The following is a 25,581-nucleotide window of genomic DNA, read 5'->3' as shown; positions in this document are numbered from 1 at the left end:
GACCTTTAATTAGCCTGGAATATAACCCTCTGCTCAGTCCAGCAGGGCTCCTAGTAATGCAGAGAGAATTATATTAGCTAGCGTTAGCAGAATGACAGCTATTGTGAATCTTGATGTGCATGGCCGCCATGCTGATTGCTGCCTCACTGTACATGGCCCAGGCCTTCTGGATAATAGGAGACTATTTTTAGAACAGCACAGAGAGAGGGGGGGGAGTGGGAGAGAGACTAAGAGTAAGTACAGGGGTAAAGCAGAGAGAGAGAGAAAAGGAGGTGAGAGAGACAGGGAGATTGCATTGACAATCATGCAACACTGAAGTAGCAGAGGGAAGACAGGAAAATGTTATGGGCAACCAAGCAACTAATAAGCTTGAACCTCAGCACTCTGCATAATGCGACAGCTCATTACCGCCCAATTAGGCATTACAATGCCTTGCTTACTGAGGTTTATTGATGCAAATCAACCAGGAAAAGATACCCTGGTGCCAAAAAAACAGGAGGTGAAATTGGATGAGAATTTGTCGAAAGTACAGGCTCTGTGGCAGTTCAATCAATTTACAAAGCCTCTGTGGGGGAGGTTATCCAAATTAGTATGTGATTCTGACAATATGGAGTTGATTTTTTCATCATCTTGTTATCAAGAGGATGAGGTTTCCTGTGATGTTTCCTGTGATGATATTATGATGACCCTTTTTTTTTTGCAGCATGCAGTCACACGCTCTGTTACCAGTGATGTCATTAATTACACCATCTGTCTGATACTCAATTACCTGGTGTGCAACGTCTTCTTTTACCTCTTCCTGCATCCAAGTGCTGATCACACACATGATCGCTCAGATGTGTAACTGTCCCATCGAAGTTATCTCACTCTCTCTACAAGACTCCACGCACAGGCACACAACCCCACCCTTGGAGTGTCACAGAGACGCCTAATGTTCCCTCCTGCTGACAGCCACCAGGACACTTTAATTTCTTTATTTTCTTCTGGACTTCTAATTCCCCTCCTCCCATATGCTGCCTACATGGATTATCACATGCTACTAAACTCAGTCTGGATCAGGCCTGAGGTAATTACTTTAAATACATAATACTGTGTGTGTGAGGGTGTGTGAGCAAGAGAGAGAGGGAGAGGCTCGAAAGTTGCAGCCCTGATGTGCATTGCTACATTGCAAGTCAGCCACACCATGTTCATGACAAAAAACTGTGCTGGTTAGATCTGGTAATTATTAATAAGTATATTTCCTGTCAATACTTATCAATTTCATACTATGATTTCACATACAGCTGCAGCAAGGTTAAACACACGTATGTATGCATGTGCTTGTGAATTATGTGTCTCCTAAAACGGCAGTCTGTAAAATAATTATATGTACACTGACAAGCTGTCAACATTTGATACAGTTGAAGATGTTTGTAAAATAATTTTAAAACCAACACATTTAGGAACAACTGTAATTTTATTATGGTTAATTTTACATTATTTTAACTGATAATAATATTGGTTATCTTTTAAGCAACATTACTGTTACTTTGATTAATGTTTGCTTGTGTCTCCTTCAGAAGGTAGGTTCAGGATAACAAACTTTTTTATTTGCTGGTATGGTTTAAATTTTTCTGATAAGACATACAATTTTTGGCAGGCATTACTCTCAAATCACATCAAAAAAAGTTAAGGAATTTGTCATCAAAACTAGTAACACCCTTCCACTGAGGATGCAACTCTAGTAACCAGATCTCTGACATCGTTTCATAAATGACAGAATATCTGTTTACTAATTGTTCATTAATGTTTGGAGCCACATTAAATGTTGTGCTCATTCTCAAATAAAGCACATTTAGTGTGATCTTCTCTGTGGTAGATTGCTTTAATATTGAGGGCAATTATGATCACATCCAACAATGAGGTATTTACATCAACCTCTTTTTAAATGAAGAAATCGGTGACATCAATTTGTCTATGTGTGGCCTCGACACAGTTTCAACCGTTTGCATTTCAATAATTAAACAGCCATCTACTGTAGTCATATATCTGGGAGTGTAATACAGTTGTTTGAAATGATTAGTGGCATTCGCTCTGACTAAAGCTAGGAGTGGAGGGATCTGGCTTTCTTAGCTATATCATTTGAAGAGGAGGGAGACAAAGCAGAGGAAAAAAACAGTCTCCATTTTGTTTCTTTCCCAAGGACAGAGAGGAGGGAAGACACTTACACAGAATTTCTCCCCAAATACGTCTAATTCAATGAGAGATTTTGACAGTCAGTCACACAAATACACACACACAAGCTACACAAAAGGCAGAAACACTGACATTCAATATACACACAGAAAAGAAAAGAGCACACACATACGCACACATACACACTCTGCCTGGGTCGAGCTAATATTCACGCGTGTCAGGTGGAACGGTCCATTCGGGGTGAGAACAGAGGGGTGCATGTGTGCATACAGGTCCTGTCTGGTTGCTTTTAATGGACCAGTGGTGTAGTCCGATAAAGGGCAGCCATCTATCTGCACCCGCCCAGTCAACTCTGACACTGTTTCCACGGAAACGCCACCCGCGGGAGCCAGAAAGGGAGGGTGGGACCTTGAGGGAGCATATTCTCCTGTGCTGTCAGAGTGCCAGGAGGAAGGAGAACGAGGATGGAGTGATAGAAGGGTGGAGGAGTGGAGGGAGAGGGGAAAGGAGAGACTGAGGGGGGATGGGAGACACAGAGGAGGGGTGCACCAGCCGTCTCACAGGGGTTAACTTTAATCAGACATGACACACACACCCCAGGAAAAAGGAGTGACAAATGCAACTAGAATCACATACTTGCATAGATACAGCTGCACAGTGAGAGACAGACTGTCACACACATACTGTATGCACAAATGACATACAGCAGACATACTGTGTGTGCGTGGAGGCGTCATTTTCCTGCCGATGAGCATCATGGGAGCCTTTGCAAAATGTGCAGCAAATACAAAAAAAATGACACATCATATTTCATTTTGAGAGAATTTTCTTTCACTTCTCTACGGACTGTGAGAAAGACAGAAAAGCCACTGATGCAAACGGCTGAGATAGCGATGCCTTCCCATAGCCAGGCCCACTGCACCGTCATCCAGATCACACTGTCACCTCCAATAACGTCACACATTAACAACTTTATCATTCATCATATGGGTCGTGTCAGGTATTTGTTCAGCCTGATTCATTCAGATGCTGAGTATATTATTCCTGAAGCTTTAAGTACGCATGTATGCGCAGTATATGTGTGCGTTAACTAGGACTGCTTGTCAAACCTCACTATAATTTGGTAATTTCCGATTCTTTGTGTTTGTTTGATATGACAGTTCCTAATTTTAATTTAGGCCAAGTTAATTTATATGTGTGTTCCGTAAGCACTGAAGTAGAAGAAAGTCATGGTAAAAACATACTGTCGTAATGCTGCTATAGAAGTATTTTACCTGCTCTAATATATAATTATATGTGACACGCTGGAAAATCTGGAAGTAACTTCTTTTAGCTGTGCACTACAGTCTTTCAGGAAGATTTATCCCCAAATTTGGCCCTCCCGACAATCGATGGAGAAATCCGGTCTGGACCTTGCTTGATCTGGTAATGTGATGGTTAACAGATCTGCTTTTAAACTTTTTGAACCACTTGCAGATTTATTGGGCTACCATGATTAATCAAACATGTTAGATATTTATATATTTATAATTTAAAACTGAATGATAGCTTTCAGTGAAAGGTAAGTACTGATGCTTGTTCTGACATAGTGATCATTAAAAAAACTCATACTGTTTTCAATGTTTATGTAAGGTCTTTAGTTTAAATAGTTCCCAAATATCAGCACCAAATCTGAAATCCAGAGACAACTACTTAAGCCACAATAAAGCTACATTTAACTTGCAAACAGGGGCCCTCTCATGTTATACTGTACCAGTCAGTCATTGCCAGCAACTGCCAGTCTCAGTTAAAACAGTTTAAACATTCACTTCATTTGTCCTAAAAATGAAGATTTAGTTCATCAGAAATGTGTTTAAGTAAAACTGTATTATTATTGCTTAGCACATACACATGCTTCACTACGTTTCACTGCCGTTCGACAACCATACCATTCTAAAGTCATTATCGTCATTACTACAAATCCACAGCACATAAAAACCAGTCTACACAGCACTAAAGTACAGTGAACCACACTGTCCCACAGCCGCTAGCACCAATTAGAAGGTGTAATCTCTGCACATCTATCTGCCAGGAGGCTTGGGCACAAACGCTGAGCAAAGAGAGAGCAGGAGAGAGAGGAAGAGAAAATCACCATTATTATTAGCAGACGGGGCTGTCTGTACTGGAGGCCTGATCACCTTCTTTGCACAAGCTCAGATTTTTCAGGGCTTTATGCAATCAGATGACACACACACACACACACACCCACACACATACACCTCCCGTTTCGCCTTGTAATTTTGACTTCATACAGACAACTGCGAGCACCACCGCTTTTGTTATGCAGTCTGTTTCTGTACTGTAATTGGGAAGTTGTAAAACCAGAGGATTTCTCATCCATCTATGTCCTAATGCTGTCATCCTCCTTCTGCTCGGCTGCTGATTACAGTCTGTGTACTGTCTAGCTGCGTAACACTGACTTAATGTTATTTTGGATGAGCAGAGCCATTGCAGCGACCCACATGTCCATATAATATAATCTAATCTAAGATGATTCTGGCTCTGGATTGGCTAATCCAACACCACTCTTCCTAATCTGATGTCTAATAGACGACATCTGGACAAGATGACATAAAAAAAAAAAAACAGCCCGGAGACAATCTGATTGACTTGTTTGGGAACAATAATCTTCTCTATACAGTAACTTTGTTTACCAGCATGTTACAACAGATAAAAACAATCTTTTTTAAGAGACAAGCTTCCAGTACAAGGACCCATCCTGGCAGGGGTCTGGCATTACATTTTTAATCAATTTGTTTCACTAAAACCCAAAAATGTGACCATAATGTACTTTCATTGAACTACAAAGTTTTTAAAATGCAATTTCAGGTTGTATCTCTTAGTTTGGGATTTCGAACGTAAATAATTCAATTGTTAATAATGAAATACTTACTAAATAGTTAAAACACGCTCTTAATGTATACTTCTTCTTTTATTAGACAGCATGCGTCTGCACTGCATTCACACCTCTGCCTAAAAAGAAATGAATAAGTACAGAGTCTATTTCTGCTGGTGTCAACACTTTCCTTTGAGTGTGTAATGGATCAAATCATCAATAATCAATTGAATCTGTCACCTAGTAGAGGCAGCTCCCCTCATTTTGGCCGCTCTTTTTTTTCTTCTGTCCACTCTGGAGGTGTGATATGAACCCTAAGTGGATGTTCCCTGTGTTTTTTCAAGCTGCAAGAGACTTTCTGAAAGAGCATAGCAACAGACCTGTCTTCCCTGTAAAAATAGGATTGGCTTCTGTGAAGCAGACTCAACACCACAGATACAACGCACACTTCACTTCATTGATTATGCGCCCAAGCCCCTCGGAGCCCGGTTTTACAAGCGATGTCTTCCCCTCTTCGCCTTGCTCACTTTCCTCATAGCTCCCATTTTCACCCTCTCGCTCAGATTTTTTTGTCATTTACCTGCAACTACATCAATATTTAAGTCCTTCTGGATGCGTGGACTTCCATTTTTTTGTAAATTTCTATTGTTTGCTCTGGATAATGAAATGTTAATGTTGCACAGGCTTGAGAGACATAAACAGAGGCTGAGGAAAACCATGGCAGCCATGTTGCAAAAACCAAGAATATTAAGGCCATCTGCATGGGCAGATCCTTTCAGACCAGCACTGGTTTTGTTGTTGTCAAGAAAACAGAAAAAAATCATTCCTAAAACATATTTGTGTTTTGATCCTGCTTATTCTGTTCTCTGGCAGTGGGTAGGCATTAGTGCAGCAAATCTGTATCTTTCCACCTCTGAAAATAGACCCAACAAAGTAACTATCAATACTTATTTATTCACCTTTTTCTGACAGGAAAATTAATTTTCTGTTTCAAATAACTGAGAGAGCTGTTGATCGAACTGTGTGTACCGACACGTTTCTATTATTTTGACAACTTTAGAACAGTCATGAACGTACTTTAACACAGGACTATTATATTAGCATTACGGATGCACCGAAATGAAAATTCTTGGCCAAAACCAAAAAACGAAAATGAAGAACCCGGGGCCAGAAACCTAAACACCGAAAGAAATTATTATGACAATTATTAATACCATTGCATTTATGGCTATGACTGTGTACTATCCTCACTAAAATCAAGGCATTGCAATTGCATAAATTAATATTAATGTTTCAAAGAATAAATCAATTACAAAATTATGAAAATATTTATTTAGCACATTCCAACAATGCACAATATAAAATAAAATAAAATTCAAAATACAATTTGACACTGGACCCCACTCATGTGTACATTAAATAATAATGGAGAAGCTTTTGCAGCTGGAAATCTGCATCGATCCACTGTGCTGTTAGACTGAGCATATTTGTTTTTATTTTTATAAAAGAAAATTGGTACACTGCACCTTTAGGAAACTTGCGCTGTCCCTTTAAGAAAGACGGTAGTCTTAACTGAAGCTGTGCACGGCTGTGGATGTGTGCCGCTGAACAGGCATGTCACAATAAAAAGTGAAAAAACTAAACAAAAAGATGAACATTTGTCTTGCTGTTTGTTTTGGAAGTGCAGCAGATAAATGATTAGACTATTTATTTTTTTTTTCCCCAATGGCACACGATCTACCCGCACTGCCTTCGCGATCTACCGGTCGATCACGATCGACGTAATGGGCACCGGCACCATCACTGGGAACCTTGCTTGGATGTTTGGATTTCAGGTGATAAATGAAACCCGACTTTGCAGATGCACGCCTCTTGAAATTTCAGCATCACACGTTTTGCAAATCGCTATCAGTGGGTCTTTATATATTTATATAATACTTTATGTATTGAAATACATCCACACGGCAGACATGCCTGTGCTGGCTGCGGTTGTTGCTTGCATCATCACAACATCCTGTTTCGGCCGTGTTGTTTCGGCGATAAAAGTCTTTCGGCCGAAAACCGAAAATGCACTTTTGGGCCATTTTCGGCGGCCAAATATTCGGTGCATCCCTAATTATGCATTAGGGGAAGCATGCATTCATTTTCACCTAATGTTTTAGCAAGTGACAATAAATGAAACGTAAATTTGAACCCAAATGAAAAGAAATAACCCCGCCTCTCGCCCGATGACAGCTAGGATAGGCTCCAGCCCCCCTGCAACCCTTCACAGGACAAGCGGTTACAGAAGATGAATGAATGAATAAATGAATGAATAAAATGAAATAAAGTAAAATTTAAGTTAATAAATACAAACATAAATAGGGTTGTTGGTCACTGGCATCAGTGAATGCCGTTAAATATTCCCCAACACCAATGTAAAAATCTGCATGTCCCTCATCTATACCTGTTTAACAAACAATTACTAACATCTACGGTGCACAATAGCTTTTAAGAAATAGAACAATATAATAAATGTTTGGGACCACAAAATTCATTTAAAATATCACAACCTATTTGTTCTTAATGACTGTAATTTGGGTTAGTGGAGTAATTATAATTTAACCTTTGCAGTCAAAGGACTCTTTGTCTGCTGTTACTAACAGGTCTTCATTGTTAAATTGAGCTTCTAGAAATGTGGTGGATCTAAATGATTTTCATAAATCATGCCAATAACATTGTTTTATTACATCCAAGAGCTCTGTGTGTTATACATACAGTATATGGGGTTCATACACAGTAGCATTCAAACTATTTCATGCAAGCTTTCAGTAGCTGTCTATTACCGACTGATAACACATTGAGAGAGGTCTAAAATGCAGGTGCTGGGGCAGAGGAGTCTGAGCAAACACACACTCTAAGAGGCAGAGAGAGAAAGGAGGGATGTATTGAAAGCTGTTGAGTGATGTGTTTTTTCTTTATTGCTGCGCACACTGTTGACTGAGACAGAAGGAAAGAAGGACATGCAGCAGAAAGAGAGAGGTGAAGTGTTGCAGCAAGAATAGAATCCTTTCATTTTGGTGTTAACCAAAACAAGACCAGGCTGTACTGTATATACGGAAATGCAACAGACAAAGTACAACAATGACTTCAGTATATTTTATTTTTTCTCCAATTAAATTAACCATCAGTCATTCTATTTAATATTTGATGGTTAAAAATGTCACTCCTGATCTCTGAGTAGCTGAAATGCTCAAGTTATTTTTGATAAAACCAAACAGTTTGCTTTCATTACTGGTTTCTCACTACATCTATTTGGGCATGATTTTAAAGAACTCAGATTATGGGTTATCCTGGATTATGCAAAAGAACCCATGCACAAACACTTATCAGTTTCATTTCTTTGTCCTCCCAATGATATTCATGCCAAATCCCACAGTGCCGTATCTTTGCTCACAGCTGGCAAGTGTAACTAAAGGATTATGCAAGCAGCTTCTACAAGCAAATAGATTTCTCCCTACTTCAGAGGAAACTGCTAGTTATGCAGCGCCTATCTGTCCGCCAGGCATGCACAAAAACATGTCTCCCTTCTTAATTTTTTTTTTTTGTGCGTGTGTGCTTGTTTTAAGAGAGGAAGATGGAGGGGAAAGAGAAGAATGAGAAACAGGAGAAGAAAAAAAAACATGCACTAAACCTAAAGGTGTGTCTACTGTATGAGCATGGCCATTCTGTGTCACTCAGCTGATTGTACAGTAAACCTTTCTATTATATTTTAATGGAATATATGGCTGCTGAAAGAAGAGTGCGGCTGAAGATAATCTGAACTGGATTTACGTTAAGGCACATTATTAAACAAAGTGCAACCACAAGCTAACAACCAATTAACACCTGCCACTGCATAAACACTGATTGTCCATTTAGTGTCTAGGACCTGAGCTTATGACTGATAAATTACACGTGGGAACATGTGAGTACAGAGAACACAAGGCCGCAGCTACTTCCTGTATGCAAATATTTGTCAAGGTTTCTTTTTCTACATATATGGTCCAGATTAAGTCGGGCCTATCGTGGCAATTTCTGATTCTCAGCGTGGCCTTCCCAGCGTCCCTGAGGGAGATGTGTATTAATTAGCATTGATCTGGAACAAGAAAACACAGAGCAGATTGGGGCAGGTCCAAGGCTATCACAGACACAGGAGCTCACTTGAAATACGCCACAGAATACATTTACATTTTACATTGTAGGTAGCTCACTGACATCCAGAGCATTGCAGCGGTGCAACAATGTCCAGGTAGAAATATTGATCTGGATTGTATGCAGTCATATATTAACACTACAATATGTTACTAATACAATTACTTAACTGGGAGACTTCAGACTACAAACTTTTCCTGTCCCCCTCAGTCCTTTGTTTCTAACATACTATCCATTACTCAGGGTCATAGTGCTGATCCAGGCTCCCTCACCTGGATCCTTCTGACCATTTTTCTTCTGTAATGTCCTGAAAGTCATAATGTAAATGTTTCTAGATCAGCAGTCCTAATCGTAGACCCAAGATGCATTCCATCCTCTTCTTGCTGAGCAGGCAAGGCCTCTTTGAGCTATTAGGCTCCAAACAGCTGTGAATGCCTTGTTATGCGCACAGCGGTGTATCATTGGAGAGAGAGAGCTGGTAATATGTAATTCAGATAAAAAAGAGTCCACCAGAAAATGTTTGCATGTGAAACAAACTGAGATTAAGATTATTCTGCTCTTCTTCACCTCGCTCCTCCTTCCTGTGTCTCTTTATCAACTACGTCACCACTATGTCTCTTATTCCACTTACATTTTGTGCTTTTGTTCAAATCCTTGGGACTTGTGACTCAGTGGTATTCAGTCAGCCAAGGACAACAGCTGCATTTTATTTTTGGAAATGCAAAGATTTTTTTATGAGGATAAAAAAATTAATTCACTGACTATAATGTAGAAACAGCAATAAATCACAGGCGGCAGAAAACAAAAGCAACACAACTCACTCTCAGACACCAATCAAAACATTTACCTCATGAACCTATTTAGAGCTGAGCTTCATTCATTGTGAATAAATTCATTAATTCTGATAACGGATTCACCATTTATCAAAGCAAAACCCACAAACAGAGTGTATGCTTAGTTTTCTAAGATGTTTCTGTCCTTGATCTTACTCTGAAATTGGTCAGATTGAGCAGTATTTGAGCATTTAATTTTAGGCTTTGGAGCATTAGATGAAATAATGAATCTATGAATACATAACTATTATAATTATTATAGGTGTTGTAAATTTTAATGGAATATATGGTTGAGCTAAACATAATCTGAACTGGCTTTGCATTAAAAAAAATAACACTGCAGAAACACTGATTGTCTAGGGCCTGCGCTTATGACTGATAAACTACATGTGGGATCATTTATCAAACCAAAAGTCAAGCAAAAACCACAAAAAAAAAAATCTAAACTCAATTGTCTCAGATGCTTCTCTGTTTTGTCTTACTTGAAAATAAATGAATACACAGATTTGCCATTTAAATCAATTGTTAAGTAAGGAAAACGTAACCTCTGCCTATAGAGAGAGAGATTTTCAGCCACATTTGTTGGATAAACATAAACTTTATGTTGGCAATATATGCAAAGCTCCTTTCCAGGGAACATGACAGCTTTTGATTTGGCTGGTTAGTGAAACTACTTACTAATATCTGAGCCAACTATGGAAAAGTCAGAGAAGAAGATTATCTACACCATGTTGCTATTGTTGAGAGGAAACAGAAAGGAAAGGAAAGGAAATGAAAATGCAAGGGAGAGAAGCTGAGAGTTTGGCTGGGAGAAACAGACAACAATTACACTTGCCCTAGGAGGCCGAGGGAACCTGACCACGTTGCTATGGAAACTCAAGTACAGCAGAAAGTAACACGAAAATCAATTCGGATTGAGCTTATCTCTCCCTCTTTCTCTCTCTTTCCCTTCTCATTTCACATAGGGCTACAAAGCATGATTCCACTCTCAATTACATTTTAACTACTGCTAGGCTGATGCAGCACTAATCAGAACAAATATTATTCTTTTCATTCCCCTTTTACGACAAATGTGGATTATAGTGTCTAGAAAACCAAACTGCACACCTCTGTAATCGCGTGAGAGAAAGAGGCAGGCTTGAACGCGCTACGACACAACACAAATCACCCTCTGTCTTAGGCACACCATTCATTCTTGCTCCTTCTTTCTTTTCTCTCTGTCCTCTTCACTCGCTCCCTCAGAGGGGCAACAGCAGCTGTATGCAGGTGATAAGCGTGTGCAGTGATGGGCGCTGGGCTCTGATTGGCTGGCTCAACTCCTACGCTGATGTGAAGATTGCAGGCTGCGTCTGTCAAAAGGCCACTCTGCTCGTGGTTGTCACCTCGTGGCGTCACTGCCGCAAATGACAGTTTGACTGGCCACACTCACAGCACAAAGCCTGAGATTTACATCATTCCACCATCAGTGTTTCTGCACAACGCATCCCCGCAGATTTAAGAACCTATTACGGAAACGGTGCTCGGCATATCTCTAAATGAGAAATTCACTGTAATAACATCATAAAAGCATAATCATAAATGCCTCAAACAAACAGCCTAGGCTGCTTTTAAACTCCCGCACACATAGATGCTCTGATCATCTAACGCACTGTGAGGTTATGGCAGGAACTGACTGCCTGTCGCCCATCCAGCCTCCTTGTTTTCACCACAGCCACTTAGCGGCCGTCTGCAGGGAGTTTGGGTGTTTGGATCTTTGTCGCTGGCTGCACGACGGCAAGGTGAGGTCAAAGACAGGCTGCAAGTATCCTCTGTGTGTGTGTGTGTCTGAGTGTGTTCTCAAGGCTCATGCCAAAGAAGAAGCAGGAGGAGAGAAAACGAGCCTTGAAGAAAAATAATGATGCTTGATGCCTCATACATCAAGAAAAAGACGGAGGGTCACCTTGCCGAGAAGTCAGCTGGTCATTTGCTAGTGAAGGGTTCAGTCTGGAGAACGATTTGTCGAAATTACAGGTGAAGTCAACTGAAACTGATGTAGCACAGCAAGACTGCAGTAATTTCATTAATTTTAGGCATTTAGGGTTTGACACGGAAAGCCAATCTGTATTCAGTCATGTTCCATTGTTCTAAAAGTGCTGCTTTCACCAACAAGAACAGCAGGTCATCTAGGTACAGATGGCTTTATGAATCACAACCAAATAAGTAGAGTTTATATTACAAATAAAAATATCAAAGCTATAATTAATCTTTGAAATGCTCACTTACTGTGGGTTGATGCTGACACAGATGATCACACACTCAAAAACTTCAAAATAGCAAAAATAAGTCAGGCAACCTTTCTTCCTTTTTCTTATTAAAATGATTCAACACACTTAAAAATATTCAGGTAAAATGGTGAGCTAAGTACATTGTGAATTATTAAAAGTAAAGAATCACTGCAGTTAATTATTGTGTATTACGGCTTTGTAAGTTAAAATATACAGTATATATACAGTATATAGATGAAGATAGGGGAGAGAGGTAATATCACACAGGATATATGAGATTAAAGCCATAACGGGTCTGATATTGGCTGAACTAAACATTCTCAAATTATAAAGTCAGAAATGTGAGAAATGCATTGGAAATTCTCTGAGATTAAATTCACAGATTTATGTTTCATATTGTCAAGGAACCACATTGCTTCTCTTGCTGACATCAGTAGACAGGGAATGGCACACACGTTGACGTACCACTGAATACCACTTGACTTACACATGCATTACATATTCTTGCATCTGTTCAGTGCATTACAGTTCCTGACACCCCAAAGCTGTTCACTCTACCAAATTAGTAAGTAGTTTTCTTCTGAACAAGTATTTCGTTACTGCTGAAAGTGATTGCAATTAACCTATAATTCCAAATGTTTATCCACTGTAGGCATAATACATGGTGAGCAGCAGCATCTGTGGTGTGGTGAGGTTGATCTAAACTGCAAAGTGGCGTGGTTCCATGACAATTAAAAACTGATCCACCAGATATACAGACACCCTGACTTTTAGCTTGAAAACACTTGATCCTGTTTTCCATGATGTAACTCAATGACAATCCTCCTCATAAGTGCCCATCTCTTCTGAATTCCGTGCTCGTCATACAAGCTGGTAAATGAAATTGTCTCCAGTTTGAGATAAAATGGCGATCAGGGTTATTCTTTCAGATTTGAACAACTCCCTCCAGTGCCACATAACACATGATCCTATTTTCTCAGGATGTTTAGTGCTTTTTGTTATGACTAAGCCAAAAATGTATAATAATGTGTTCTGAGACAAATGTAAAACTTAATTAGATGTGTTCTTCTGATTAATGTCCAGCAGGTGTTCTAAAACCATGATCATGTCTAATCAGTGTTACAGATAATCAGCATGGGGCCACAGGCTCCGCGGCTCTGTGTGAAAGTTTAAAGAGGCTCAGGGTGATTTACTGTATTTTTCTAGATTTACCACCCTGGGAGCAGAATAAGACCATGTATTAATCCTTGATTGGATGGAAGACGAGAGAGAGAAATAATGGAGTTAAAAATCCTTATTAGGTCAGCAGAGCGATTTGAGTTATTAAGTGCCTTTTTACTCTAATCAGTCACTTTAAGATGGGATCAGACACTGCTGCATTATGGGATGTGACTGAGCGCACCAGTTTGTCTCTCTATACCCCAGCGCTTCAGCTGGGAACATATGGACACATTCCTCCGTGAACCCCACCACCTGTCACAGACACACGCAAAACATGCATGAACATGGGGTGTTTGCACCTACACAGCCATTCTACAGCCCACATCCAGAAGAGTTTATAAACAGAAATTAATTGCTTGCTCCGGCTGTAATTAGCTCACACCATGCTTATTACTAATCTGTGTTTTGGACTGATGCCAGGCTAGTTCTGGCCCAGCTCCAGTCCATTTTCAGCAGTTGTTCTACAGTAAACCATGAGCTATGGCAGGATGGACCTTTTCCTCCAGCTGAGCCTCCCTCAACTATTAAGCCACATTTCTAACTTTTCTCTAAACACATGTTGTCAGTAACCTCCTCCTATTACGATAGCATAAAAAAATGTACAAACCACAGCCTGCCTTAGACAGACTATTAGAATATAAGTCCGGTAACACGTCATTTGGATTTTATTATGGGGCGTGTTTCAACCAATACAGAGAAAACATACCCCTGCATCTCCTGTCTATCACTGCATAAAGCCCACCCAAACAATTTGACAGGCCAGCAGATTTGCCAGAGCATAATCAGTTCCCAGCAGAATGACCTCAGACCATTTTACACGCAAAAAAATGAGCCTGTCTTTCACTGTACTAAATCCCCTTTCATAACTGTTATAATGTTCACTTTATGATGAAACAGAGTCAGAAAGGTTGTAATTCAACTCTATGATCATTCTGAAGGGTGTGGTTTGTGGTGCTGTTAAACTGAGTTGAACCAAACAAAAAAGTGTTTCTGTTATTTAGTCTAGTCCACTGACTGAAATAGGGGTGCCAAAATAATAGAAACATGCATTGGTTCAAGACAATATAATTCAATAATACTACAAACTGCAGCCTCTAAAATGAAAACACAGTTGCATTAACAGCTCTCTTAGTTAGTTTAAACAAGTACTTAATACCATAACCTTCATGAAACTTATATTTAATGCTGGACTGTTCTATTAGAATGCATTCGCAAGTGAGTGTAAAGTCCCAATTTTACCCTGATTCCATAACAAATCGTGAGCCACAATTAAGTTAGGTGAAAATCTCCACTTCATTTCAGTGGCTCTCATTGGTCTGTGTCTGCAGCAAACTGGCGGCACACTCTTCCAAATCAGCGCTTATTTAAGCTTCTGACTTCAGTCCAAGTCAAAAACAAAGAGGCATCCCCATAGCCAAATTGCCTATTAAAGATGAGAGCATGTTCAGTCTCCCATTGCGCCCAGCCATCACCACCCTAATCATTCCCTGCCTAAACAGCCTAATGGCTGCCATATTGCTACTGTTTATTAGTAAACACTGATGGAAGAGTGCCCGCCTCAACAGTTGTTGATTTTGTCTATCCGTATGGAGTATCAGCTGGGAATCACAGCCACCATGCCAGAATGTCGGCTGTTCAGTCTCCCGTCACTAAACAGATTGCTTTATTGTTTTATGTGCATAGCAATTATGTCGGTCAGATGGCTTAATATAATACATAAAGCTTAAAACGTTCAACAAATTTAAGAGCTGAGAATAGTTCAGTATTTCTGCCTGAGACAGTAAAGGAAGAATTCAAATTGTATTTCTGTGGAAATTACAAGTGCTACAGCTGCTGAGCCAGAAGGATGCTCCAAACATCACCTTAAGTTTAAGATGCTTTTGGGAAGCCCGGTCCAAGATCGATTTCCCTCCATCTCAGTCTCAGTAACCCTTCTATCGATCCTTATCAAATATGTAACACGTCCTCAAGCCCTCACCGCAGCTAAGATGGAGACTTCAAACAACTGCTGCTCAAAGGGAAAGTCAAAGGAGAGCAACATTCTTTCCAAATGCAAAACTCATAGCTGAGGGAGGACGTGAAACACAATAATAATATAAAAAGACAAAGAAACCCTAAAACTGCTGCTTAAAAAAAAAAAGAAAATTAATATCTCTACTATTTTAAAAGAAGCGACATCAAAGCTTTCAAATTAACACTGAACGGAAGCCTTACAAAAGACAGAGGGTTGAGACTTCAACAAAAGGAAAACACTATGGACACAATATGAGAAGAAAACACCCTCCAACTCTCCCTGCTCTAACCTCAATCCTTGCTAAAAGGGTCTCGTCTCGTCCTCTTCCAATTCCCCAAATCCCCCTTCACACAGCACTCATATGTTGCAAATGCACAAAATGCATCCTTCAGCTCATGTTCCCATAATTCTCTGTGGCAGCAACGTGATTAATGCACACAACTATTGATTTTTTTCTTTCTTTGCTCTTTTTTTTTTTCATTTCTTTCAGGAGCTCCCCCAACCCCAAACACCTCCTTCTTGACATCATCACAAGTTGAACACTGGCTTTCATGTGTACAGACAGTGAATATGCATGTAAATGAAAGTAAATAACAGAGAAGCAGTACAGTACAAACAATAAGCACCCCATCACCGTGAGCTTTCAGGCAGCTGTGTGTGAGTGGACTGGGAAAAGGGGTGCAGTGAAAGACAAGGGTCAGCATTTCACTAACTGCTGATCTGTGTGGGAGGAGGGGGGGAGCAAAATGATAGGCTGTGTTGTTTTCATAGGGTTTCACTGCAGGATGGGTGGAGTAGCATGCAAAAAAACACAAGCAGGCACCCACTAACAAACACCCACGCACATACATGTACAGCATATTTGCACATATACATGATCGTCCTCTGAATTGCTATGCGGTTACTTGCAGAGATCACGCACTCCTTGCTTGAGCCATGACCCATTTTCCAACCCCTGAACAACAAGATCAACAAACCATGTTTGTGAGAGAACGGAAATCTGAGCGATATGGAGAATGAAGTGAGGGAAGACTGTATGAAGAAGGAAAGAAGGAAGAGAGAGGAAAAGGATCGTGTGGCTAACGTGACGCAGTCTCGTGTTTACCAAAGAAAAAGCCTCACCCACACTCCTTCATCTCATTCTCTTGTTTCCCCAACTCTCTTCTCACTTCCCTCTAATCTGCCCTGTCCTTCTCTGCATTTCATTGCATCTTCTTTCCTCACAATCTAATTTCTAACACTGTGCCCTCCTTTCAAGGTTGGTCTGACTTTGGGCGTATTGAATTTACAGCCCCATCTCTGCCTGTCTCTTAGTGCCCTCACTGTCAGTCTCTGTGAAAAATGGAGACGGTGGCACATCGCTTGGCATGATAAATTCCCACTGAGCAGTGGAGCTGTAAACCAAACACCTTACAGTAGCCCCTTTGAAGACATCCTTAACATTCCCGTGACCTGGGCCAGTGGCTGGTTAAGACTGCAATTCGATTAGCAAGCAAACTGTTTAATTAGCCTCTATAAGCACTCACAAGAACCCATGAGAGAGGAGTGAGCAGAATGCCAGAGTGAAGAAGCACTTTCGCCAGTTGGAAGGCAGCACAAATGTGACTGAAAAATGTAACTACAGATTTTTTTCACTGATGCTGCGAGTATTGGACCGACTTATTTGCATAAAGCAAATAAAAAACAGCATTTCCCACGCAGGAGGAAATTGACTGGGGCAGTGTGCCAAGCAGGTTATGCAATGAGACAAGAGGAAAAGAGTCTGATAGGCAAGGCCAGTGGAGGAGGAGGGAGAAGGAGAGAAGAGAAGAGAAGAGAAGAGAAGAGAAGAGAAGAGAAGAGAAGAGAAGAGAAAAAAAATCCTGATTGTTACAGTTATAAGGGGTATACACTAGAACAGTAAGCAAATTATATATCAAACAAATCAAAGCATGGCTGCAAAAACAATAGCCATATAAAAATATTACACTAGATGTCATTATGCACAAAGCAAATGTATATTGCCTCACAATGTACACTCACTTGCCAGTTTATTAGGTACACTAGCGAAAACAAATTCATTCTAGTATAACCATCCTGCACTAAATCTTAGCTTCAGGAAGGTTATGATATTTAGCATTAGCTTCAAATAAGGTGCTTATTCAACTGTGTCATTTCCAGTACGATTGATTGTACTGTGATCTTGACAACCCCATATTAGTCAGGGGTCTAGGCTAAATAACAGAAACAGTTTAATGTTTAATTCAGTCCAGTTTAAAAGTATCTCAAACTACACCCTTCAGTTTCATCATAGAGTGGGTGCGGAGTGGGTGTATATTACTCAAACCTTAGTTAAACATAAAGGAAAAAAAAATTTAAAATCATTACATGCAATTAAAAGGATGGAATGGCAAGATGGCAGCGCATCCAGGGGGTAAGAATGGCTTAGCCACCCCTCCCTTTCCTTCGGCCACGCTCTAAGCCTGTGTCTTAATACAGAGTAAAGCTTCCTGTCCTCCATCTCTATCGTAATCTCCAGCCTGAAAAGATGAAAAAGCCTGCATGTTCGTTCCAAGGAGGAGACCCTATCTCTCCATGACAGAGGAGAGATATCCCCACCTGCATTCCATTTGTCTTTTTTTCCTTCCTTTTTCCCATTCCACCTCACCTCCCCTTACCTCTTCCCTCTTTTCTTGCCCTCTACGGGGGCAAGTTGTCAGTCTGGCTAACAATTCCTTATCTGTGGCTGTGTCAGACTTCCCCGTGGATTAGTGCAGCGTTTCCTTACCCGAAGTACAGTTAGCATTTGGCCAAATGGGTCTTTTGAAAATAATCATATCACTATATATCCAGTTTGGTTGATAGATATATCATTTAGTCAGCAAATAGTAAAAATACCCCTCACACTTCCCATAGGCACATCTTAAAATGCCTTGTATTGTCTAGCCATACAAATCTATGAGAATTACTAAGAGACAAAAAATATTCCCATTTGAGATTGTGGAACCACAGACAATTTTTGGCATTTTTGATAAATGACAATCAATCCCACATCAAAATATTTTTGAGAAACTTTTTTCCTCATTTGGATAAATTGTGAGAATCTCACAATCAAAACTTGAAAGAGTGAGAATGTCACCTTAAACAGAAGCAAGATTTTTTTATTTATGTCTTGCTCAAAATAAATATAATTTGTCATATCTAGACGACAAACAAAAAAATATACAGCTTTAATGTCACAAGATCAAGTTTTCTGAATTGTCACATAATCTAATTCTAATAGAATGGTTATCCACGTGAGCAAAACAAGAATGTAAACAATGTTGAAACTGTAGGGTCTAAGACAGCTGCACATTTTCCTCGATTTTCTTCTGATGTCACACTCTAATTTGAGAAGCTCAAATGGTGTAGTCAAAAGGATAATGTTGCATTGCTGTTGTATAAATGTAGCCTAGAAGCCAGCCCAAAGTCATAACACTAAAAAACTTTTAGTGGAGAAATTTTGGTCTGGGGTCGCTCCATGGGGAATTCATTATGGTCAGCAAAGTTGTGCTGGGCCTATCAAATTATTTGGCGTGCTTTATGCCATGATGGACAGAGGAGTAACAGTGTAGTCATACTCATTATCTGAGTACTGTTGAGTTTTATTTACAACAAAATAGCTGACGTCGGAGAAGCAAGATTCCGACTATTAGGACTATCCAACTGAGTGTAATGGTTTCTGTATTGGTTCAAACACACCAAAAGTGAAATAAATATGCAAAGTTATGCCAGGCTAGTATACAAATAATTTTTGCTCTGTCAACAAATTGAATGTGCCAGATTAGCTACCATTAGACAACAACTTACTTACTTACTGTTTAATTGTATCTAAGCCTAAATACACTAGGTGTAATCATACTTTCAACATAATATTAACTGTCGTGTTGTCTGTGTCTTTTCCATGACCAACCTGGCAGCAAATATCCATTTGTGTTTCTGCTGTCAAATTACTGATAATAATGATGAAGGTTGATTATAAAACCATATCACGGGAGTGATGCCATCAAACAACTACTGGCAAGACTGCAAGCTAATTAAACCTGCTGAAGTGGTTGAAAAGCCAGTGTCAGGGCCACAGATGCCCACCAATGGCCAAACACCAGCAGACAGCTGACTATTGGCTTGGTGGTCAAATGGATTTATTTGTCAACTGATAAATTTAATTAGCACAAACACTGACATTAATGTTAATTACAAACTGCGCCTTAGGTGTAAAGGGTTAATAATAAGTGATGGCACACTTGATATCCCAAGACACAAAAGTTATGCACAAACTGCACAACATTCAGCAGCATGTATCTTAAAGAAGAGTACAAGGTCTCTGTGACAGCATGTTGTTTGCAGCTCATTCAATATCCAAGCACTGGTTTTGCTGAAGCTCTTGTCTGCATCCGAGGCCGTCCAGCTCATTACGCTGCCTCATATCATGAATGATGAGAGACAAAAGGTAGTTAGATGGAAGAACACTAAAAAACACACACCATGCCAGCTCCATCCCTTTACAAAAGCATGACCACTTGACATGAAAACACAGGGGCGTGTAAAAAAAAAACACAACTACATAGACTCAAACGAGTGCACACTGACACACAAAGGTGAGTGTGACACACATGAATTCAAATAAAGGTTTATCATATAAAATCCTGGCAGGAACACAGTAGGACACGGAGCGACTCCTCCCCTCTCCTCTCTACTTTCATTCTTTTCTTTTTTCTCCCTCGCCTCTTTCATCTCTCTATTAGCTCTGTCAATTGTTAATCAAAAGCAGCGTGGAGGCGATCGGTGCCGGGCATTTGAAAGCTTGTGCTGCAAGATCCATTTTAAAATTCATGACGGGTTAATGGTATGTTAGTGACAACATTAGGACCCGGTGAGCTTGCATCGTGCTCATTCACATTGAAAACAGGCCGCTTCAAATGACTACTAAGCAGTCCTCATTCTGAAAGGTAATTCATATTGTAATTAACTTTTCAATCACAGCTGATTAATTAAGACAGGCCCTAGTCTGTAATTATGCATCTATTTTTGACCCTAATGTGAATCACTGGATATTCAGAGATTTCAGCTGCTGTGATTTAAGCTACTATCTTCTCTACATGTTGCTGGTTTTCACATTCACATCACATTTACACCTGACAATATCAAGCAGGCACATAATCCATTACCTCTCTATTAACGTTTGCTCAATAAGAAAGTGACATCCACAACTGATATTTTTCTAGCCATCCTGGTTATTTCGGTGTCTACTAAGAGAAATATTTCAAGACCTGTTTTCGTCTCATTCTGATGCACAATGCAAGAGTAGCGGCGTGTGCTTGATGCTACTGTTCCCAACAAAAACCTGAGATTAATAATTCAGTGTGGCTGTGGGATAGCTTTATTTTGTGTCCATAGAGACCAAAGACATTTTTTTATGAAAAACTGGAAAGGAAAAGAAAAGAGGGTCTGGAAAAGAAGTCAGAAAAACTAGGCTGGGTCAAACTGCATCCAGCTGCCATTGTCAAGCTCTGTTGGTACTCCTTGCAGTGTCTTTGTTCATGCACAAACTCAAGCACACACACACACCTCCTTCTAACCCTCGCTCCTAGAGTAAACATACCCTCTCCATAACAGTGTGAGGTGAATCCGCTCATGCATCAGAATCTACCATCAAATATTTATCACCGAGCAGCAGTGATTTTGACCGTGTGCTCATGCTTTTGACAGCACTCGCCTGCTGCAATACTTATTGGAGTAAACACGGACAATCCAATATCGTTGTTCTTTTGAACGCTTGCGAAAGAACTCAAAAGAACGTCGAGCATACAATATAATCCATCAAAACTTCACTGCATATTCTATAGGCTGTCAGGCCTGCTTGAAAAAATGAAAAGATATCACGATATACAGGACAATGAGAGCTTGTCTAAGAGATGATTAGCAATGATTGGATTACAGTATAAAGAAATGGCCCACATAATACTTACAGTACCTGTGTGAAGAGATATTTTTTTCTGCATTTCATAATTCAGGTCAACAGGCTTTTGTTTTTTAAAAAGAGGACATGTGTTAAATTATTTTATCCTCATAATGGACAATGTCTTCAGCCACAGTTGAGATAAACGTAATTTCTGAGCCTTGTCTACACGATTCATTTCATTTGCACAACCTAATCATATCTGCATGCTACATATTTGCTCGCTCTCCATGACATTAGGCGATGTCTTCGACCAGCAGCTCGCGGCAAGTAACTCGAGTAACCTCAAGTAAATAAGTCGCTGGCATGGATCAGAAGACACATCTTCATGCTTGAGCAGACACATTTAAAATGCCACCAAAACACCGTCCCAGATTCTGCCCTAAGTCAAATGACATCAAGTGCTCACTTACAGGTCCCTGAACGCCCAGTATGAAGCAAAATCAGCCAGCGGGCAGTACACCGAGCAATCAAACAGATAACCATTCCATTTGACTTGAGTAAAAACTGGACCCAGAGAACATTCTGGTATCTAGTGCCCCTGTATTCAAACAAGGAGGGTAACTAGGTCAATGCTATATAATGCTATGTAAACTGTTCCACTTTACCCCTTGCTGGACTCAAAATGGAGTTGGCTGAGGTGGAGAGTGTAAGGGTAAAAGAAGCCCAGTGATTCAATGTGACAGTTATCAACATCCTCTGGCCAGTGGGGGAACAGAGCTGCACAGAGCTGCAGAGCCCAAGTAATGGCAGACTACGACAGTAAACAGGTAAGAAGATGACTCACAGTTAAACAGAACATAGTGTTCAAAGAGTGCAGAGCAGAGCAAATCAGGGAGGGGGGCTGGGATAAACACACAAAAAAGGCAGCACACTTCTTCCTTCGACAAATTTAATCCTGCAAATTTGTCGTAACCAGAGTGGGCGCAAAAAGGCTTCACTTTGTGCTCTTTAATAACTAAAAAACCTTGTCAAAACACATTAATATGGACGTTTCATTTCATTTTAACATCGGCTTTGGCTTTTTACCTTCAGATTTAACACATCATCTTGCTCTTTAACAGGTTGGATGGTTTGTGTGCTAGAGACAGAACCTTTAGCACATGACTGATGTCTTTATGCGAAGTATTGAAGTCATACCTGAGCTGAGTGAAACGGTGTCTTTCTCCCATGATACAACAGTGACGTAGGCCTCCACAGAAGCAGGGATAATGCACTTGAAGACGGCTACACTGCCTCTCATAGCCTTCTGGTCTGCCACTCTCACTGTGTAGGGTTCCCGTGAAACTGTTGAACAAATAAATAAATACAGAACACAGAAAAATTTATTACATTACTGAACACTTTTTTGGAGGGACCCAGTTTCCGAAAACAAATGGAAACTTACAGCACCAGCCGCATAAACAGTTTACTCAGTGAGGAAATCTACTCAAGACTCTGCAAAACTTGGGGGAGACAAGGGTTAGTCCAGAAGCCAGTCCAACTTCCACTGCCCACAAAATTCTGGCAGTCAAAAACTGGTCTGAGGTCAGGTAAATGATTCCCCAGCAAAGATCTGCCTGACCAATCAAATCATTTGGGCGGGCTTTATGCAGTGATGGACAGAAAAGGTAACATGGGTGTTTGAATTTGTTTACAACAAAATGGCTCTGCTTGGTTGTAGGACTATATTTTTTCCTCTGTTGGTTGAAACATGCCTCATAATGAAATCCAAATGGCGCGTTACCGGACCGATAAAAATATATATAGTACATCAGATAATGTCTATAATATTCTGGTTCTTGCAAATTTAAAACTTTTAGTACTTAGTACACTTTTCCACTGAAAATTTGGTACATGCCAGAGTTATTTTTGGACAGACATACTGTACTTTACACACATTAATTTTGTGGTGATTAATCAGTTTTGACCAGACTTTACCACTTTAATCCTGGTAGTGTTGCAACTGTTACATCAAACAACATTTAGTACAACTACTGTATGTGCCGGACTCACCAGCTTTGATGTGGACATCCTGACTCCTAATCTTGCCAGAAGGGTTCTCGGCAGTGCAGTAGTACGTGTTGTCGTGGATCAGCTTGCTGAAGCTGGATGGCAGGAAGTTGAAGATCTGGAGGGTTCCATTAGGGTGGACGTGACGGATGCCTGGGACATCGTAGATCTCCTCGCCGGTAGCCAGATACCACCGCAGCGAGGCCGGCTGAGCACCCCCAGCAGGACAGGGCACCGAGGTCCCTGTGGTGCTGGCAAATACTACCTCTTGCAAAGATGCATTGACAAAGTATAAGCTGGAATGTAGGTCCTCACTGAAAACTGGAAAAGAGAAAACACAGGAGGTTTGTTGTTAGAACTATGACTTTTTTTTATTATTATCACAGTTACACATTGGACTGATATTTCAGTCGATTTGTACCTCTGCTTTCCAGCAAATAAAGTTTGTATGCAACACCATGAATTAAGTTCTCAATGAAAATCTGATGAGACCTTGAGATGTTAACATCTCAAAAATTCTTCTTGTTTATGGTATTTTGGTATTTGAGTAGAAAATTGATTAGTTAAATTTAGAAAAGCTCAAATTAGTATTCCTCAAAAGTCGTTCCACGTAAGTGCTTCTATTTATAGATGATCATCAGTCGTTTTGGATTCATCAACGTATTCCCATCCCTGGGATCTTGGGAACATTAAATTAACATAAACTACCATCAATTATGGAATAAGGTCAGTTGCCTTGATTATGTTCGAGCTTCAATTTAAGCCAGTATCACAGTAAAGCGAATGACATTAAATGCAGTTTGTGCGGGAGCATTCTCTAGAGGAGACGAGGGTAATAAATGTCAATGTCGGTGCAATTAGCCTCATAGAAATCTACAGCTGTTTGATTTCAGGTTGAAGATCCCAGCAGATGTTTGTAATCTGAAGGCCAGTGCGTGACGGACCCATAGTTTGTTGGTATTTTGTATGTTAGTGTATCTCGCTTGCCATCACAGCGTTGTGATGAGGCTCTGCACTAAATGGCTTACAGTGGCACTGGCAGCTGGCTTGGACCCTCCCTGGGGAGAAAACATTTTAGCACTTCATAAATTCCTAACAAGGTTTCAAATTGCAGACGTTTCCACCCTTTTCTCTGCTCCAGCAGCTCTAGACCAGCAATGAGACACTCCAGTGACCTGCTCATGTACTGCACACACACACATCCACACAATGCTTATTTGTTGTCACAGATTAGGAATGCTCAGAGAAAATTATTAGCAGGCTACAGATCAATACAGCAACTATTTTCTAGAAGATTTATTTGACATATTGGAGATCTGGACAACTGCACCATTTCTGAAATACTTTGCACTTCTGGCATAAATAATAATATTAGACTAACGTGGGGTGTTTTCATTCGAATGACAGCAGAAAACAGAGTCATGATCAATAATTACCACTGTTAGGCTTGCAAGTTTTCAGTGATGACTCTGAAACTATTTAATAGTATGAGAAAGGCGTACTGAAAATTATCCTACAAATACTACAAAACTCTCAATGAGTGAAAACGCCTGAGTGGATGTACTATGCTGTGCAAATACGTCATTACTGTTTAAAGTATGGGTTGAAAATTGTCTTTACATATGTCAGCTATCTAATATTACGAGTTAAGGTGTAGTAGTGCAAAGAGAATGCAAGTACGACTATTTTTTTCGAGCAATACTGAAAATATAAACTGACGTTTTGGGCTAACGCTAGCTTAAAACCTAACGAGTTTACGTTAACTTTAGCTTCAACCAAAACAGGTCAAAAACTGAAAATGCGTTAATCTGTATTTAGCGTCTCGAGCTCTAAAATGTCTGCTGGGTTTATTATAGAGTAGCTAAGTGAAAGAGACAAACAAACCTGTAGTTGTTTTAAATTAACAGTCGCTCCTTGGGAAGGACGACGTTGTGTTAGCAAACAGCTGCATGTCTGTGGCTAATTAAACAGCTTACGTTTTGTTTAGAAATGTAATCTGTAAAGGATGACTACTGAACTAAAGGCTTTATCATGTTATCATTTATTTTTTTATTTTT

At 40.0% G+C, this 25,581-nt stretch overlaps 1 protein-coding gene across 12 annotated transcripts in view; it reads right to left on the bottom strand.

Annotated features, from left to right (window-relative positions):
• dscamb (Down syndrome cell adhesion molecule b) overlaps nt 1-25,581 on the bottom strand; it is a 120,113-nt gene that overhangs the window by 78,430 nt on the left and 16,102 nt on the right. For all 12 annotated transcript variants that reach the window (XM_084558361.1, XM_084558354.1, XM_084558358.1 and 9 more), the window contains exons 2-3: nt 23,528-23,845; nt 22,673-22,819 (exon numbers count right to left, since the gene is read on the bottom strand). In XM_084558361.1, coding sequence (XP_084414487.1) covers nt 22,673-22,819; nt 23,528-23,845 — 465 coding nt within the window. The remainder of the gene's footprint in view (nt 1-22,672; nt 22,820-23,527; nt 23,846-25,581) is intronic.

This window comes from Chelon labrosus (assembly GCF_963514085.1).
Source record: "Chelon labrosus genome assembly, chromosome: 13".
Classification (NCBI taxonomy): domain Eukaryota; kingdom Metazoa; phylum Chordata; class Actinopteri; order Mugiliformes; family Mugilidae; genus Chelon; species Chelon labrosus.
Note: the sequence above shows the minus strand (reverse complement) of the source record. Positions and strands in the feature narration are given on the sequence as shown.